We start from the raw sequence: 20,729 nt of genomic DNA, 5'->3' as shown, positions 1-20,729 counted from the left end.
TGTTTTCGGAGCGTGAACGTGAGCGGAATTGATTGCACTGTAAACGATGACAAAAGCCTGCAGTTCGACAGCTGATTTAGTGAGTGCCGTCTGCAAGCGGTGGCCGGAGGTTTTTTCCTCTCTTCTTCTCTCTCTCTCCCTCTGCCTCTCACTCCCTCTCTTTCCCTCCGCCGCGTGTCCTGAATCAATATCTATCAACGATTTGAAATTAAACCCAGATTAAATCCCAATTTCATCACGGAGAGGCACGTCTGGAGAGATTCATTTAATTATATCAGTCTGCGGAAGGAGAATCGAAGTTGTTCTTCACCTTTATCTATCTTACTGAAATGTCAACCCAGGCAAAAACAATCTCAGGCGAGTTTTGATACAATTTCTGTAATCTCAACAGTGAGTGATGAAAAACTGCCACTGTCGGGGATGATATTTCTGGCACGGGGCGAAAGAACGCCGCGACCCCTCTTTACAAATCTCCACAAAACACCTGCGAGAGAGAAGTGCCTCTGGAAAGTGCTTTACCTTGTACTATGAGATGAACTTTGGTGGATTCTGGCTTCTTGTTAGTGAGAATGGAGCAGACGTATGGCCCTTCGTCATGTAAGTTCACGTCCAGGATCTTTATACTGTACTCAGTGTCCGCTGTGTTGTTCAGACGAACCACTCGGGGGTCCAACGACCATTTCTCATTTCCCGTAAAGAGGATGGTGGTCCGGTTCAGCCAAGCTACTCGTGATACCTTGCTGTCCACATTGCATCTGGTCAAAAAAAATAAGGAAAGAGAATATATGGTTAAGTCACTAAGTACTGCAAAAGAATACTGCATTGCTTTGGCAAACTGTGATTATTAGAGGTAGACAACCTCTAGCATAATGCTAATGCAAGTATCCCTATGATAAACCCAAATAAATGCATTTAGACACTTTAACTTGCACTCATTGCTTGTCTAGTCCCTGTAGAGAAGCATTACTAATGGAATAGGACTCTGTGGAGCAGATAACCATGAACCATGCCTAATCCCAAGCGTGGGCTAGAGGGGTATAAAGCAATCTAGCATTGAGCTGTGGAGCAGTGGAACTGTGTTCTCTGGAATGATGGTGCTTTCCCCAATGCTTTTGGGATGTGTTGGGGACTGTGGGGATGAGCAATGCTCCTCTCCCACAGCAGTGCTCCAAAATCTAGTAGAAAACCTGTCCCTCGACAGTAGAAACAGTTACTCCTATCAAAAGCATAAACTAACTTTAATTTCAGAAGAAACAATAAATAAGCAGGTGTCTTAATTGTTTATCCCTATAGTGTATCCATGTAGTGTCCATATAGCGCATCTAGAACTTGTTTAGTGCCATGGAATCAGCCCAACCTCTTCTAAATCAAAACATAACAGGTTGCTTCCACTATTAGTAGTCTAATGATGGTGGTTACTTTCATACGATTATGGCTTTTACTCAAGCTCCTGAAGGCCTAACCAGTGGGGGGCTGGCTTAACTGTAGCTACTTATATAGATACCAAAATAGATTCTGAGCAGATTTTTTTTGTTGGCTGTTTCTGGTTTGTTTGGCTCAATTGAGTAGAAATTACAGGCGTCCTGTTCCCAGAAATGATCAGACTTTTCAGAGACCAAAATGCATAGATTCAATTTCCAGTGGAAATGGTGATTAAGTACAATCTATCTAATCTACAATCTAAAATCTTTAATCTATTAAAAGGTACAGAAATCACTGTGGGTCTGAAAGGATGTGGAGCTGATTAAGAAGCTCTTTCTGAGAAAAGCAAACAGACAAACAAGATGAAACCAAACAGCTGAAGCTGATGGTGTTCCCAGATGCAGATGTTGTGACAAATATAATAAACTTATAAACTATATATTTGCTTAATTAACAACTTTGAATATTACTTGGATGTGCTTGTGGAGATCTAAGGGGTTTGCTGCTCTCAGGGCAGCTCTTCCACATTTGGGTCTGTTTGCACACAGATGTAGAAAAACTAGAAATCAGATCAGTGATACACACTAAATGTCCAAGCATTTGTGGACCCCCTTTCTAGTGAATGCATTCAGCTGCTTGTGCAAATACACATAAACACACACACACTGCTTGTATAGTCTCTGTAGAGAAGTACTGCCAATAGAATAGGACTCTCTGCAGCAGATAAACATGAACCTATTGCCCCATGCCTAATGCCAGGGGAGGGCTAGAGGGGTATAAAGCCCCCTAGCATTGAGCTGTGGAGCAGTGGAACTGCGTGTTCTCTGGAATGATGGTTGATGCCCCATTTAATACCTTTGGTTCTTGCCCCTGAATGCAGTCAAACCCTCACAGCAAAGCTCCAAAAGCCTTCCCTGGACAGTAAAGACAGTTACTCCAACAAAAGCAAGAAAATTAACCAATGAATGTGCAGGTGTCCCAACACTTTTTTTTTTTTTCACATAGTGTACATGCACTACAACTAACCCAATTACTGACCTAAAGTCCAGGTGTCTTTATCCGATTGCTTAATAACACAACACATCTTGTTACACTGCTTACATGACCAGCTAAATGATCTGATAACTGCTGAAATCAGACAAAGACTGCACTATAACTGTGCTTGTAAACACAGGATCATTGAAGGCTGCCTTCAAAATGTCAGCTTTGCTTTAGGCAGTGGCCTTTTATTTGTGACTGCAACTCTAATTATCGTCACTTGGTAAAACAAGGATCATTTTACGCCGGCGTTCACCAAAGTCAGTAATGATTTATACTCTGTTTTATATTCTAGATACAATATTCAGCCCTAACCCCGAGCGCAACCCTTCAATTCAATAGAGTTTACTGCAGAAATATCATAATGCTCCTATTATCTGCACAGTGGCCTCAGAACATAAAATAAAGACAATGAAGAGAAAGTGATATAAGAAAAAAGTATGAGTTTACTGAAAAAAACAAACAGAGTTAGACCAAGTATTAGAATTTGTCAACAAAAAATAAGCAGTTTTTCTTTATTTTGTTACAATGCAGTTCTCGTAGTGGCTTAGATTCTTGTTTGTGTGTTTGTTTGTTTTTAGGAATGGTTCTTTCATTGAAAGGTTCATACGTATCGTTAAATTGATTAAGTGATCTGTAATAATGATCGACTACTGCTGTCCACAATACAGTAAGACTCAAGATTCACCTGCCTAAAGCGCACTGTTCCAGAAGTCCTTGGTTGCTGGTTGGTGTGTCCCAATGAATAACACCACCACTTGCCACAATGAGCCGCCACAACATGTGGAAGACTGGGGTTTGATTCCCAGTCTGGGTGACTATGCTGTGCTACACCAATTAGAGTCCTTGGGCAAGACTCTAATACTAAGTCTAATACTAAGACTAATACTACATTGGATAATCACTGTAATGTGAGCACTGGATAAGAGCATCAGCTAAATGCCATAAATGTAAGTGACCAATTCACTTAAATGCCCAATTCACTATATAGTGCGCTACTTTGGGGTTCCACAATTTCGTAGTAGTGTCTGCGAAAGTAGTGGCCAATACCCGCAATGCATCATGTTGTTTGGTTTGAAGATTTGCGTGCAGCTTCTCTGAGGAAGGGTGACTTGTTCACTATTTTGTGGAATTCTGTACATTCCCTATAACAGTTCCCTGGATTTTCACATTTAGGGAATTGAGCACAGTTCTGGAAACAGCTCTAGGTGTTTCTGGCAAATTTCACCACCTATAAATGTCATGTTTGACAAAGAAATCTGAGAGCTTGAAGAACCTTTTAAAGGTGTGAGGTACTTGGGTTCAGTGCAGTACTTAAAAGGGTTCTTTGACTTTGACCCTTTTGTATAGAATCACATAGAAAACATTGTTCTTCAAATGGAGGAGAAATATCTCCAAGTCCAGGGTAAGCTTTCTACTAGACATTGAAGCATTGCAGTGAGGGTTTGATTAAATTCAACTACAAGAGCGTTCTCTTAATCTGGGTGTTTTCTGGCTAATTTTAGTTTTGCTATGATTTATTCATTTTGATTTTTGACAGCAAGGGTTTCCTCCTTGCACACCTCTCATGAAAATCACACTTGTTGGAGACTTCTTTACAAATCTGCGATCTACTTTTGGGCTGAACTTGCTAGGACGGCCTGATCTGGCCATTAAAATGCTCTCCACTTGCAAAATATTTTGTGGACGGCGGAACAGCTGATTTCTAATTGTTCTGACATCTTTTAAAATCCCTTCCTAGACTCATATGCATCCACAGCCCTCTCTTACAGAAGGCCTCAGAGAGTTCTTTGGATCTCACCATGTTGATACCAGCAATCCAAGCTAAATGTCTTTGGTTACATAAGACAGGCTCCTCCAAAATTTTAATTCTCCTATTCTATCCTAACCTTTCTTTTCTCAAAGAAAATGACCTCTATTTCTCAGTACTGTTAAAATGAAGATGTCCATATGAAAAAAAGACAAAGGTTTGAAGGGGAGTTCACACATTTTACACGCCTGTATATAAAATAAACAACCATGATTGGTCAGGGTCATGGTGGGTTGAGAGCCTACTCAGAATCACTGAGCGTAAGCCAGTACCCCCTGGACAGGGCGCCAGTCCATGGCAGGGAAACACACACACCCATTGACACAAAAAATCAAACCTAGAGGCAGTTTAGCGGTGCCAATTCCCTGGCCATGTGTGTGTTTGAAAGCTGGGGCGTTCATGTAGAGAAAACATCAAACTCCTCACAAAGAGATATTGTGTGTGGATGGAACCCATGACCCTAGGACCCAGCACACACAGTACCTGCTCCACCACCTATAATGAACCATGTTTGAAGAAGAAATCCGTAAGCATGAGGAACCTTTTAAAAGTGTGAGGACCACCACCTCAACCCTAACTTCTCATCCCCAACAATCATTTCAGAAAACACAGTTCCACTGCTCCACAGCTCAGTACTGGGGGGCTTTATTCCCCACTAGCCCATACCTGGCACTAGGCATGGTGCCAATGGCTTCATGTAATGGGTGCAGCTTAAAGTAGCTGAATGAATCTATTACAAGGGGTGTCCACAAATATTTGGACATATAGTTTAGAACCATTGCCTTAAAGAATCCATTTTTAAGGTTGTATGGTATCTATCAAATAACCGTATTTTGGCACCTTAAGAAGCCCTGCATGTATTGTAAATTATGCAACAGTTTAGAAGATCTTAAGTTTATTTAGTTCACTTAAATTTCAGAAAATGGAGCAGGAATAACCGACGACGATGTAGAAAAGGAAGAAAATTGAGGTTAGGTATAACACAACAACAGCCTTTCTTTTGCATTCTTCGCTGTAAAGGCTGTCATACAAAGGGGTTGGGAAGGATTCTTTCACTTTTCAGGCCCAGTATCTATTCAAGTGCCAAACATCCCGCCAGCACGCAACAGCAGCATCTCAAAATAGTCTTCCGATTGCCAAGCGCGACGGAAAGAAGCCTCCTCAGAGCTAAACACTGTCATTGCTTATCTGTCAATAGCAGAGGAAGTGCTAGGCCAGCGTGGTATTCTTCAATGACACTTACAAGGTGTTGCAAAGATTTCCATCCCAACTCTGCCTCGGCCGTTCCCATCTGCATGCAGCCCGTAATACTCCTCGCCAGCAATTCCCCTCCTCTCAAGGTCGAATTCGCTACAAGGTCAATGGCACTAAACGGATTATACAACCCTTTTTTTTGGAACACCATTTACCAGCACCCTCTCCAAGAAAATAAATAAATAAAAAAAATTAGTCAACAAGAGAGCACTTCTCAAAGATTCTGCAAATCTTGGGGGCAACAATGGAGCATGTGAAGTGAATGCTTTCTCAGGATATTCTTCAAAGGGGATGAGCTCATTCGCAGGGTGCTAATCTGCACCGAGTGGCGGAGTGCAGGAGAGCTTGCAGAGGATCCGAGCCATAGAAAACCACCAGATTAAGCTGCGCTCAGTATAATCGTGCATGCTCGGCACTTTTTGCTTCGGAATCGTATGTCTGTGAACAATAGCAAGAGGCATTCCGGTTTCCAATTCTTTGCGCTTTACAATAACTTTATGCTTCCGTTTGATCTCAAATATTGAATGTTATGTAAGACGTCTGCTCTTCGCTGGATGCACCGAAAGGGGGAAATATGGCAGTAATATAACTTAGCAATGTTTATAAACATATCCAATGTGTCTTAGGTTTGAAATAGGGCTGTGTATTGCCAACCTAGGTGATATTAAGCATATCACAATACAGGGGTGAGGATTCAATATATTGCGATATAGTATAGCAATACTATAAACAAGGCAACATATTGCATATCTTTTTTAAATTGCAGTAAAGAACTCCATCATATGCTTAAAAGCAAAGTATAAGAAAAAAATGGCTTTTTATGCAATCAGAATAAAGGAATCTTAAGACATACAACATCTAGCAATACATAAACAATTGGGTTTAGCATATCTTCTGGAGTCCCACAGGGATCTATTTTGGGGCCTGTGAAACTGACGTTAATTATGACAGTAATGTAATTAAGAGCATGACAAAGTGTGTATATATAGGCATATAGGGTCTAAGGGGTTACAAATCGACACTGTGGTTTGGAGAATTTGATACAGTATTGCAAAACATAATATCACGATACTTTGATAAATCAATGTTTGCCTACCCCTAAACTAACAGACAGTGGCTATGAGACTGTATTCATGTTCTTGGTAATCAGAATGTTTTCATGACCACATGAAAAGCTAGGGCTAAAGACATCTTGGAAGCACTGTGGTTGGATTATGATTTGATCACTCAAACCACAGTCGGAGGTGGTCAGAGGAAGATCTTGAGACATTCAGCGCAGGAGGAAATGGAATATATTTGCATACAGTGAGTGACGGACTAAATAACTGGCGTCTTACGCTAAAGGAGGACACAATAAGCAAACTTGAAACCAGACACAATTTTCCCCATCAGTCCGGACTTCTCTCTCATGTTGTGGTGCTGCAGAAGCTCCAGCAGCTGTCAAACTACCTTCACCTCCACCGACGCAGAAGATTCACTGCCTGTTTTTTGGGCAGTATTTAGAAACATTATGCTAGGTGTAAACAGCCTCTATGAAATAATGTTTTTTTTTATTCAGTGTTTAGAGAAATAAACTGTTTAAGAAGGAATTTCAGGTCCCTTAGCATAGAAAACTGTCAACACTGCTCTGTCTTCACAGCAAAAATCGGGCATAATCAAAACCGGTGCCAATTGCAAAACCCCAAAACGGTTACTTTACAGTCTTGACTCGTTACTTTTACACCTCCAAAATATACATACACCCAGCCGACTAGCGAAAGTCTTTCAAGGCTAAATGCAACGGCTATGTCATGAGATTATGGAAGCGATGCTTAAAAAGACTAAAAGGTAATGCTAGGCTGATGGGTGGAGATGGGTGAATGTCAGACTGGAGTAAGTGCTGCTACCATATCTTCAGCTAGCTAACTGCACTGCTCTTGTTTAATGAGCTAAGCTATACTAGGCAAGACTATGCTATGCTATCCTACGTGGCTACTGTGAACGGCAGAGGTGCCATGCAACACCCCATAAAAACACATCTTATTGTTTTTTCCACAGGTCCTCCATTAAAGGCAAAATAACAGGGTTGTAAATTGTCTTGTTTAACCATATCTGTATAACCATATACCATATTTTTTACCCAGAATTTCAGTATAAATCAGTCTAGTGATACAAGATATAGTTTATCATAAGAATGCATGATGATATCGGAATTAAATCTGATGTTTTCAAGTCAGTTCTGACTCCTGGTAACCATATTAATGGTGTTTCTCTAGAATCTTCTGTCCTCTGTTTGAGTTTTTAGCTTTTTAATAGTCTAATCTTAATTTCTCTGATTGTATCCGTCCTTGTTGTTGTTGGCTGCCTTGTTCTTTCTCTACCTTTAAAATAACTGTTTTCCAGTAATTCCACTCAAAACTGTCTACAAATACACCTTTCCTCTAATGCTAATCAAAGTAGGTGCATTTTATATTTATAATAAATACATCAGGTATTGTGACATCAGCCCACAATTTATATAAAGGTGCAGCCCTAATAATCTAACACGATAACTCCAGTACATTGTTTTATCATTCCACCCTCATGGACGTACTTGAGTTTGTCCTGCTGCTGTGTCCCTTGCTTTCTCCTAAACGTCTTATTTCCCCCTAAACACACTAAATCATCGTAACCAGGAAGGACATCTCCCAGATTTTATTAGCTCGTCAATTTAGTATGCAGAGGCTCCTGTCATCGAAACGAGGCTGCTCGTCCAAGCCTGTCTCAGCATGGCTCATAATGATAAGTGCCGCTTGTAATTTTACCATTTCTTCTCATTTAGGAACAAGCATAAGCACTGATACAGCGTGGTCAGGCCTAAACCCATCAGGACCACGGATGGGCATGTTATCCACTTCTGCTATTCAGATAGCTCTGCTGTTCAAATTTGAGCTGCTGTCACAAGCTTTGATGATGATGAGACGCTGAGGGATGGAGACGCAAGAGTAACTTGAATGTTTGCACTTTATAGAGATTGTATATTCTAAATAATATTGTTATGAAAAGTAAATCCATTTATAGCTTTGCTTAGATGAGACACTCTGGCTAAACCATGACCCTCAAGGCATGTCCATTAATATTTGATTGTCATAATCATGCAAAACACAATATTTAGAGAGAAGCTCCATTTGAGATGGAAAAGCATGATAATTGATTCATTATCATGCACTGCATTTCTCCTTAGCAACATTTATCATAATAATTAATAATTAGAAATAAATAACATATGGGGAAATAAAAAGAACATATAAGTATGGACACCCCTTATAATATATGCATTCACGCACTTTACGTTGCACCCATTGCTGACAAAGATTTACAAATGCACACACGTAAACAGATTGTCTAGTCCCTGTAGAGAGGTATTGCCAATAGAATAGGACTCTCTGGGGCAGATAAACATGAACCGATTGGTGCCGTGCCTAATGCCAGACGTGGGCTAGAGGGTTATACATTCCCCCAGTATTGAGCTGTGGAGCAGTGGAACTGCGTTCTCTGGAATGATGGTGCCTTCCATGGACAACAGAGACAGTTCCTCCAACCAAATTCTCTTGAATGAGCTGGTGTCCCAATACTTTTGTCTAGAGTATATAGTGTGTATGCCATTCTAAAACATATAGAACAAATATCAACCTATTGTCTATTTACTATATATATATATATATATATATATAATATATATTGTGCATCTTCCAAGTGGCACAGCTGTCTAAACGTTGACCTTATCATCATGCAACTGCTAGTTAGATCTTTCTGTGACCAAAAGCCCCGAAGAGGATGACTGCCCCAGCTCTCTCTCTGTGTGGGTAGGGCGGCTCTCCCTCTCCCTCCATCACTCAGCACAATGCAGTGGGTGTCTGTTAGCTGATAATAGAACCCCAAGCTGATTCAGCTGTCCAGCTGTATGCTGTATTAGATGCGTGGCCTGCTGCATGTGACTCGGAGGAAGCACCTGCTAGGCTTCATCCCCAAGGTGCTGGTAGCATTGTGTGATTTCGGGGGAGTTGTAGCTACTGGAGCTACTGGAACTAAATTGGTGGGAAAAGAACTGTCAAAGGATTTGCAAGCAGAAGTAGTTCAACTTTATAAAATAGAAAAGGGATGTAAAAATGTATCCAAAGATATGAAAATGCCAATCTCTCCTTTGCAAATGTGGCTCAAGAAGTAAATATGTACAGGTTCTGTTAATTCCAGGCCATGGTTCGGTAAGCCAAGAAAAAATTAGATACAGTCTAAATTATATACAATACAGGCTTCTCTGAAACAAAGTGGTGTGGCTGTGTCAGCTTGCACAATAAGGAGATATTTGACCAAAAATAGGCTGCATGAGTTCCCAGAAAAAGCCACTGTGGAAAAATGACACAAAACAGCCCACTTACACCAAACGCTACCTAAAAAAAGCCTCAAAACCTCTGGTACAAAATAATTTGGTGATCAGACCAAACCTGAATTTATTGCTTCACTCTTGTGAAGCAGGAAGATGGACCTGATCTGGGAGTTGTCTGAGCTACAGTGACAGGGAATTCAGTTCAAATTGACGTCCAGCTGAATGCAGCATCTTATCAGAAATTACTGGAGGAGAATTCACATTCATCAGTCAGAAAGCTAAATATGGGGCTGCATATCACAGGCGTCGCTGTCACACAAAAACCTTGTATCTCCATTGTGTCACAATTCATGGTGAATGGACCAATAAAAATTGGTGCAATAGAAATGCAATAAAAATGCAGAAAAAATGACTTTATGGAATAAAACCTTGTTACTTTGACTTCCATTGAAAGGTAAGAATGTTTTGGCTTCTCCTGATAAGCTGACATCTTTTTTTGCTTGTTCCTGAAGTGACTATAGATACACTTTAAAATATACTTTATTGCAACCATTCCAAATCATTTTGGAGCATTTCTACTGGTCCATTGGTTCATCATGAAACAGTAAAAGAACAACTGCAAACGCAAGTTTGTGTGACAGCAGTGATTTAACATTCCATTGTTTTCCTGTGGTTGGTGTGGCGCTACAGACAACACCACTACCTGCCATGAGCTGCCACACCATGTGGGAGAGTGGGGTTTAATTCTCGGTCTGGGTGACTATGCAGTGTTACAGGACCAAGAGTCCTTGGGCAAGACTCCAAACACTACACTGGTTCATATCTGTAATATGAGCAACCTTGTAAGTCGCTCTGGATAAGAGGGTCAGATAAATACCATAAATGTAAATGTCACACCACCTGGCTTGGTAAACTGAACCAGTGTAACCATAGGTCAAACATTTTCCAATATTTGTTCTGCAAATATTGGCAGCACACCATGAAGATTACTCTGTCTACTCTTTCCTAAACCATGTCAAAAAATTAATTAATTAATTAAAAAAAAAAATTTATATATATATATATATATATATATATATATATATATATATATATATATATATATATATATATATGAGAAAATCTGCTTTTGTGAACTTTTTGGGAAAGATTTGAAATTTGTTTTCCAAATGGTTTCAGACATAAAATCACACCAAACTATTTTACACACCTAATTCTTTAAATAGATGAGTTTGTCTATTGATAAAAAGGAAACAGTATTTATCACATTTTGTAAAAGATAAATAACCCACAAGTGGCCTTTTCACTTCACGTTATAATAAGTAAATCATATCTGATTAAATTAAAATGTATTTTTCACTTAGTAAAATACTTTAATGAATGTCCGGACACATGAAACAATAAGATAAGATAAAAAGAAAAGACTGTATAAAATATTACAAACAAACAAAAACAAACAAAATTAAGAGTTAAGAAGACAAGTACAAATGATGTGATACTAAAATAGAAAATAAAACCAGCGGCTTCATTTTAAACTTACCGGTCAATACAAAAGTTTTATTCCACATTGCACAAGCCTTATTCGCAGTAAGAGTCTAGATATCATATATATTCAGAGTCTAGTACTGCTCTAGCCAATAATTAACACTGCTTCAGAAACACATACTAAATAGATAGGCGAGCAGTTCTTCAACTGAATTTAGCTTCATTCCATGAAGAGATCAAACACATTCCCAAATGAATGAAATACAACACTTCTGGAGGCCTTGAAGTAAGTCCAAATGAAGCTGTTCTCTAAAAGGACTTAAAGGGTATCTTCACCTCCAGCACTGAAAAGAAAGAGCAGTTTCCTCGAAGGCAACGTCTCCATTATCGAGCACTGACAAGATGAGATCAAGCCTCATTCACTAGACTAATGGCTCTGTCACACTGCCACCATGCAGTCTACTCTAATGGATTGTCAGCCACCTTAGTGTAGGATCGTTAATATAAAGAAATATCCCCCCTACTCAGGTATGTCCCATAAAACACAGATGGATTACCAATACATTCTAAACTGTCTTAATGCACAGGGGGGACTGAAAGACACCTTTTTTTGAAGATATCCTGCAGAGACCTGATGGCAAGAGAGTTTCCTTAAGCGGAAAATGCACCAATCAGATTCAAGCCATGCCATTACGCAAAATTCAAAGCCCCTCTTCCTACTGTGCCAAAGGTTAAATCACTGCAGCTAGAACTATAGAGCCCGTCAATAATAATATACTTAATATATCGCCTGTAATATAATCAATATATCGCCTGGCCAATAATAGTGGATGCTACTGTCGTCCTACAGCCTATTCAATACAGGCAAAAATATCACTGATGACACACCGATAATTAGTGACTCCTTTTGGTCACAGATTTACTGGGATTTGTTTCTTTGTAGCAAAGCAAGAAACAACACATCAACCTCTCAAGCCCCAGGTTTATTATTCAGCTATTACTCAGAATGCAGAAATGATTGTGTATATTCGGTAACCATTTGGTTTAGAATATCTTGTGAATAGGATTGTAATATACCATGGTATTCATAACTACTGACGATATCTCAAAATAAGGTCGCTACTTTAAAATGACCATTGCAAAATTCGGATGTGTCAGATTTCGGTTCTGCATCTATCTAGTTCACAGCCAAATAAGCTCCTTTCCCCCATGTGCATTAAAGAGAGCCACATGGTGGGGGCACTGTGGGAGCTCACTGATTGGTGATGTCCTGCTCTGAAAACAGGTGGGGAAAAACAACAACACCGTAGTTACGAGTTCAGCGAGTTCAGAGTTCGTTTAAAAGCAAAAGCAAGCCAGATGTGGGGATATGAGGCTCTCAAATATGAGGCTTTATCCTCTAAATATGTGTGATTTGAGCCTCAGTTAACGTTGGCACAGTCTGTGCTGTGATGATGAGCCTGTTTGCTAACTGATACTCTGTGAATCTGGAGCTGAACTAGCTAAGCAAAGGCCTCTGTAATTGTCAGACTGATGGTTTGACATTTTTTAATGATTGATTTGCAACCTTGTGAGCAACTGAGCTTTGTTTAAATTGATCTTATTTTGGTTTTAAACCTTCAATTTGCACGACTCTCTGTCCTCGGTAATACCGTTTAACATTGTAATAGTTTGAGGCGATATGATACCGCCCAACCATATTTGTGGAGTCCCCCAGAGCCCTTTCTTAAAAGTTCAAAGAGCCTTGACTTGATGTAAAAGTGCTTTACCAATTTAAAGGTCACACTCACCAATCTCTTACAAAAAGGGTTCTTCTATGGCATTGCTCAAAAAAACCATTTGTAGCACCTATAGTTGTAAGACAGTACTGTATAAAATAAAAACACTATACACAAAAGAGTCAAATAGGATGTAATGAATGGAAGACACAGTCCAAACCTTGGGGTACCTCAGTCTTTTAGATTCAAAACTGCATTGCTTAATTCTCCATAAAAGCTGACGAGACAGATGTTTAGAGAACAGAAGAGAAACCTGACTGCTGGACACCGAGTATAGATTTGGCCATTTCCTAGAAAGATACCTGCCACACTCTTATCCCTCTCCAGTGCCTAGTTCTCACATATGAAGAGGTCAATAAGCTCCTTGCGAGGGTTTTTAGTGGTTGCAGATCATTGTCAGCAGATGGCCGTGTGGTCTGGAGGGGGAGATTAACGACAGGCAGACTGATGAAGGCCATTACACCAGAGGCAGCGGATGGTATCAGCTCAGTTTGGAGAGGCCATTTTGGCCTCTCCTTTAGCTAAAAACCAAACAGAGACATATCGATTTGCATATTTAAGCTGTTTGGCTTTAAGACTGAAGGCAAAAAAATGAAGCACTGGTTCAGAGAGTTTTAAAACCCTGCCATCATCAAAACTTTACTCAAACATGGCTAACATGGCACTGTTTGACTTTGGTTTTGATCACTTTAATCAGTCCTTCTTCCTCTATGTTTCCTTTTATTATACAAAAGAATTTTAGAAAGAATTTGGAAGTTAAGGCATTACTATATATTTTTTTTTTCAGTAATCAGTTGATTAGAAGGCTACCTCCATAAGGACGTGTTCGTCTACTTGGTACTGATATTATATAACAGTGTTATAACAATTACAAATGTCGAATTTTCCTTAGTATAAAGATGCTAATTTGAATATAATTTCACTTGCTTCATAAAAGAGCATGTTTTCTTGTGAAGACTCACATAAGCTGTTTATAAATTCTCAAGCATTGCATTGTTTTTCAATGCAAATAATGTTAATTTTTAATATTTTGAATGAAACAATTTATTTCTTTAACATAACAATGAAAAGTGACTAAAGTACAGTATATTCTTAGTCACTATATTCTTAATATTAAACAAAGCAAATGAGACTACAGTCTTAAAAAGAATGGTCCTACAAAGGGTTCTTTGAGTTATGCCATAGATTGGTTCCATAAAGAACTTGGAGTCTGAAGGCATCCTCTGGCACCAAGATGTCAGCAGCAGGTCCTTTAAGTCATGTAAGTTGTAAGATGGGTCCCCATGGATCACATTATTGAGCCTTAGGTGCCCATGACCCTGTCGCTGGTTCACCCACAGTCATTTCTTGGACCACTTTTGGTAGGTACTGACCACTGCATACCAAAAAACCCACAAGATTAGGCACTTGCTGGCTAATATATCCTACCCCTTGACAGGTGCCACTGTAGATGAGGATGATCAATGTTTTTCTCTTCACATTTCAGTGATGCTAATGTTATGGCTGATATATTATGCTATGGTGTATATGCGTGACAGACCTTTCAAGCCGTTTAAATAAGTCAATGTAAAGATCCCTTACTAATGTAAAGGTTCTTCACACTCTCAGCTTCTTTAATAGTGTGGCAGCAGCTGTTTTTTCTGGCTCTGGATTAGAAGGTTAATAGGCAGTGTTGGCCATGGACCTCCTGTAGTTGCTGTAGTTGAACACACATTCAGGGAACTGCACCCCTGCCCAACTGCCTAGAATTTCATTATATCAAAAAAGCAAAAGAGAGATTCATATGACTTTTACGAGCATCCCGTGTCTCCTCTGAGCGCTGAAGGCCCTCTTGATTTTGATTTGCAACAACAATACAATTTTTTTTGGCGCTCCGTTTGTGACTGTCACTTTTGTCATGCCGTTCAAGCTGAATGCACTAACATTCTATTTGTGTCAGTCCTCAAAGGATCTGTCGGAGGGGGCCCCGGCCCACCGCGATGGCTAACTAGTCATGTGGATGATTGGCCTGCGCGGGAACGAGGAGCAACTGCCATCTTTTCTGCCTGTCAGTCAATAACACAGAGGGGAGGCAGTCTGTCAATGCATCTAAACGCATTCATCCACTCAACAATATCTCCACAAAGGCTCAAAAGGATTTTTGGGTTACAATGCAATTGCAAACAATCTAGCTGGAGGCAACAGAATAAGACTGAAAAATGTTGACATTTTTTCTTACCTCTGGTCGGCATCAAACGACTCTTTTTTTTGTTGTTGACTGAACTCATTGTTGTTGTTTGCTGCAATAATTTTTGCACTTTGATTCCAAACTGCACCGTTAACTGCACTTTCAAGGTACTGATGTACAGAATGACATCTGACTAGTGTTGACGGCATACTGAACTAGTCCTGAAGGACATGCACCAGCTTCTGCAAACTCTCCAGTGGCTGCTCTGCTCTATGGAAAATGAAAGATATTTCTAAAAGAGCAGGTCTGAAGTTCTGGAGAGGACCACTATGAAAGCGTTGAGTAAAAGCTGAAAGAAGACGAATCCGCCTCCAGGCAGGGTCAAATCAGTAAAAGAGGTAACAGCCGCACTCAAACACAGCGCAAGCCGTCCAGACCGGCTGTTGAGACCGCACAGCTGAGACAGGATAAGGCTATCCACAGAAGCCTGCTGTGGCAATGAAAGAGCCACACAAGTGTATATCAGGCCCAGGAGAACCTGAGAGGCTCGAAAATAACTAGTCATTCCGCAAGGCAAGTTTTAAAAGCAAAGTTCGTGCAGAAAATGCTTGGGAAGCACTTTAGTACTTCAGCATAAGCAAACGTTTCAAAGCTCCAAGCTGTTTTTTGTTTTATTATTATTATTTTTGAAACAAGTAGGCGATTAGGGGGCAACAATATATTATTCACAGATAAATGGAAAAATTTTACTTACTTACAGTTACTATTTTGCCAGTTGGGACCATGCCGTCAGTACATGACAATATGAGAAGAGACTATGCGAGAGGGAGGAGAACCTAGAGAACTGTGGGCTGGAGAAGGCCAGTCCCCAAAAACTGCAAAGGACCAAAGAACTATTCCAAGGCACTGGAATGTTTTTGAAAGAAATCTTTGCATGAATGTCAAATGAACATCTGATCAAGGCAGAAATGGAATCTATAGGATGTTAGATTGGGAAGAGAAAGGGCTTCAGGCATGTTCGCTGTCTCAAAATTCAGTTCTTTCATAACACCACTATTGGTTCAATATCGAAAATATAATACATACTTCCAAATGACAGGCTACCTCCGCAATAACAAAGCATCACTGTTGGAATACTTATGTACACTTGCTATGTAGTTCTACACCAATAGAACACTCAAGGTCATGTGCTATCAAGCAGATACGAGCTGAAGGCGAAATAGAGCAGGAAATACATAAACGGAGTCGGGAACGTAGCATTTAATAAGTTTTAATGTTAGTATTTCCTTCCACAAAATTATAGTTTCTTAACATGCAGCTTGTTGCTACACCACAGCAATTAACTCCAATACCTCACTGCACAGCCTGTGGTTCCTTCTCCAGCTCCTTAACAGTTACACAGACCAACAAATTAAACTCTGTTTCACATACTTTTCTTGTCTGTTGATATGTTGGGAGCAAAGGTGGACTTTTATTTGTAAAAGAAAAAGAAAAGCAAGATAAAATTGAATTTCCATGATATACAAAATTCCCTTCATACAAATAATGACAAAACATTTGGGACACCGACACATTGTACCTACTACGAGCCTCAGCACTCTGCGACCCTGCTCTGTAACCTTACGTGGTCTGCCACCTCTGGGCTGAGTTGCTGTGGTTCCTAAACACTGGTGGAATATCTAACAGGGAAGAAATAGACATTTCATCAACTGACTTGTTGCAACGGTGGCATCCTATTACAGTACCCTGCTGGAATTCAGTGATCTCCTTAGAACAACCCATTCTCTCGCTAATGTGTGTAAAAGCAGACTGCATGGCTAGGTGCTTGACTTTACACACCTGTGGCAATATGACTAAATGAAACACCTGCATCTAATGATTAACAGCTGTCCCAATAGCTGTCCCATGACCATATGGTGTAGACACTATAGCTCCATAAGAACTCTTGTTCTGTATATATACTACATTTAGTGCAATAATTACCTGAACCATAAGCATTCCAATGCATTAGTGTCCTAAGATGTTCTGCAAATTCACAAATACACCATGGCAACTTCAATGATCTGAGTTTCTTACGCTCCTATGATCTTCATATTTAGTTAAATATGTTTAGTTAGTTTAGCAACATTGTGAAAAAGGATAATGGGTTGTTGGTATTGGCAGTGGCCACAGCATGCTGGTAATTATTGGTTATGAACCCAGGAATTCCATATCAGTGCGTCCACAACAAGAATATTTAATGTAGCCAGATGCGGAGCCATTTTTCCAGAGCCTTTTTATCATTGTTTTTAAAAAGGGAGGGCATGAACTAACACAAGTGCAAACAAGAAAACATGCAAAAAAACATAAACAACAACAAAAAAAAAGGGGGGGGGGGTTAACCTAAAAATGTCTTTAAATTAAACAAAAATAAAGACAGTGCACAATAATAGACAATAGATATATTATAATATTAATATATATGATTATGTATTCTATATTATTATTATTATATCATATTAGTAATGAGAAAAAGGGAAAAAAGATTCAAAACTATTATATAACAATTGAACTATTCACCATTGTTGGACATGCATGTGAGTGTTTATGGAGGTTTATGCAAAAGCCCAGAGGGAACCATTGTGGTATGTGAGTGTGTATGGTGGGTCTAGTCTAGTGATAATGTATTCTATAGCCTATAGTATGTTTCTGATTTTATCAAAAAAATAAAATCTCCATTGATATACAGTCTGTTTGTTTCTGATGAAGTGATGGTGATGTGAGGGAGTTGGGGTGGTTCAGCAGTGAGGTTAACTGATTACTACTTGTTGCCAGAAGTGTTTAATGGGTGTGCAATGCCATATGGCATGTATGTAGTGGTGTCTGGGGTGTTTAACGAGCAGTGCAAGCAGATTTCAGATTTTCTGAAGCCTAATTTGCATAGTGTTTTCCCTGTGTAGACTGCTTTGTGAATGACTCTCTATGGTATCAAGTGCAGACTGGTGTCGTTAGTCATGTTAAATCTTAAGAATCTGGGACCAAACATCAGCTTTGGGAGTAATCTTCTTGATGGTATGAATATTGTTTAGTTTTTTCTGATTTGGAAATTAACCTGCAGATTTCGGCTTTTCATCTTATGATGGACGCAGTTGTAGGTATTCAAGAAACTAGTTCAAGAAACTCCCAATGCTGTGTGTTTGAGTTAGTTGTGAAAATGGAAGAAAGATGTTGTTCTGGAAAATGTGCTTAAAGTGCTTTATGCACTTTCTATCCACTGAAAAAACTGAAAGTGTTGTTACAAACTTCTGTTACCAGAGAATAGCCCCACCAGCTTGTACAGAAGTCCCTGTAGTTACTGAGTAATACACATTAGTGTGTAATAAGCATTGGAGTGTTAAGGGATAAATGAAAAGTCAGAGTTATGCTATATATGAGTGTATCTTCTGGATTAGATTTGTGATCCTGTGGACTTTCCAACAGGTTGTTGGTGAGCTGTGGCTATTGTTTAGCATTTAAAAGAGGGCTGATGTCTGAGTTCTGAGTTAATGAATGATAACTTTGGAATTTTAATTTGGTTGCTTGATGCTTACTTTATTTTAATTCTATCCATGGGTCGTCTGTCTGGTAAGTTTATTCATTTGATTATGTAACATAGTTGGTTGGTAAGAAGATAATGCTGAAAACGGGGGGCTTTGAGGCCTCCTAGCGCTTTAGGTTCTGCAGTGTGTGATGGATGGGGTTGGACTGGGATCATTGTAAATAGTCTATTTTTGGTAAAACTTACATTTTAAGACCAGCCATTCTGCCCTTGAGAGAAAGAGGAATGACTGAAGAACATCACTTATGGTTTTAAACAACTGACTGAAATCGAATGTGGACAACTATAGCAGCGAGAAGATATAAGTATTGTGATGTGCTGGTGCTTAGGGGGACAGGTGAGGTCTGAATCGCTGTCAGATAATGTCTAAGAAGTTTTGGTTCAGTGGAAAGATGGCCTCTTGTACTGAGGGGGGAATAAAGTGTAAAGATTTTTAATTCCAGATGTAACTATTGCTGTTTCTGAGTTTCGCCTGGATGTGTAGTGTACAAGATGAAATAGTTTTAGCGGCCGAGTTAAAAAGTTAAAATGTGGGGCTAGTGTGGTCCAAAAAGGTTTATAAAACTCATCAGGAGAGCTATCAGCTTTTGGCATATGCATCATGTTAAATTCATCATGGAATTCCTCTGGCATTATGTCCGGTGTGTTGTTTAGTTCTTCAGATAATTTGGGAGATCTAAAGTTGATACCTTCTATTTCAATATCATAATCTAATGCATTTAGATTCTCTCAAAATATACTACTTATTTCCTCCCAGATCTGCCTAGTCTTTTCCTTCTACTGTCTTGAAGGAGCTGCGGGTCATTTGCGGTCCAGTCACATCACACTCTGTAAAAGTACAAATCCTGCCTGTGTCGTTGGACAACTCCTGTTCTCTCGAAAATCCCAACCCATTTCTGAGATCTGTCTTGCCAGTGTGATTCACAAAGTTCAGCTGTCAACCTACAAGTCGAAGCAGATTCATTGCTTATTGAGGTTGTAAGCTTGCCAGATTCCAGTTTAAAAACTTCAATCCTAGAAAGCGAGGATGTTGTAATTCATAGCAAGTGGCACAAAGAAGATACTCAAATCAAGTAGCGTGCCCCATGAATGGAGGATCCTAGCTGCAGCTGCTTTAAGCAGTAAGCAGTGGCTGTTAAACCACTCCCCATGAATTCTCCATCACAAGTGCTTCTGCGACCTGTCACATCGTTTTCAGTCATCAGCCACGCAGCAGCCAGGAGCCTTAGAGCGAAGCAGAATATTAGTCTCTCAACTCCGCAACACAACCAAGGAAGTCGCTGCGTCATCATATTGCCTACACTCTTCAAAATAAAGGGTTCAAAGGGTTCTTGGAGTGATGCCATGGAAGAAACACTTTAGGCTTCCTAAAGAACCATTTTTGCTTGAGATGTGTGAGTGTGAAGAACTTTGATCTCAAGAGAAGATTCTTTAACCCTTTGAAAGGGTTGGTCCCACTATATTAGGTGTCTCTTACAACTGTGTAGTTATACACTTAATAACAACGTAATTACTAGTGATGCAGTCGCTCTTACAGCCGCTCTACACCAGTAATGACTGTGTAATTACATGTGTGTACCAACTTCAATTTTCACTCATATTATTACATGTATAATCACATTTACTATAAACATGTTGTCACAGCTACTGAGATACACTTGTGTAAATACATGACTCATAACTAGATTTGAAACACGTTATTACATGTTACATATTGCTGTACTACTGTAATCCCTCTATCAGTGACTCCATCACCAGTTACATTGTTATGACACATACTGTTAATGGGTAACTATACAGTTATTGGAGATGTGTTCAATATAAAGGTTCTTCACACTCTTTATAGCACACTA

General features: G+C 39.6%; 1 protein-coding gene across 2 annotated transcripts in view; it reads right to left on the bottom strand.

The window, feature by feature from the left end:
- Window positions 1-20,729, bottom strand: part of opcml (opioid binding protein/cell adhesion molecule-like) — a 284,204-nt gene that overhangs the window by 88,016 nt on the left and 175,459 nt on the right. For both annotated transcript variants that reach the window (XM_072658162.1, XM_072658161.1), the window contains one exon: window positions 520-755. In XM_072658162.1, the coding sequence (XP_072514263.1) occupies window positions 520-755 (236 nt within the window). The remainder of the gene's footprint in view (window positions 1-519; window positions 756-20,729) is intronic.

This window comes from Salminus brasiliensis, chromosome 16 (genome assembly GCF_030463535.1).
Source record: "Salminus brasiliensis chromosome 16, fSalBra1.hap2, whole genome shotgun sequence".
NCBI classification, from domain to species: Eukaryota; Metazoa; Chordata; class Actinopteri; order Characiformes; family Bryconidae; genus Salminus; species Salminus brasiliensis.
This window is presented reverse-complemented; position numbering and strand designations above follow the sequence as displayed.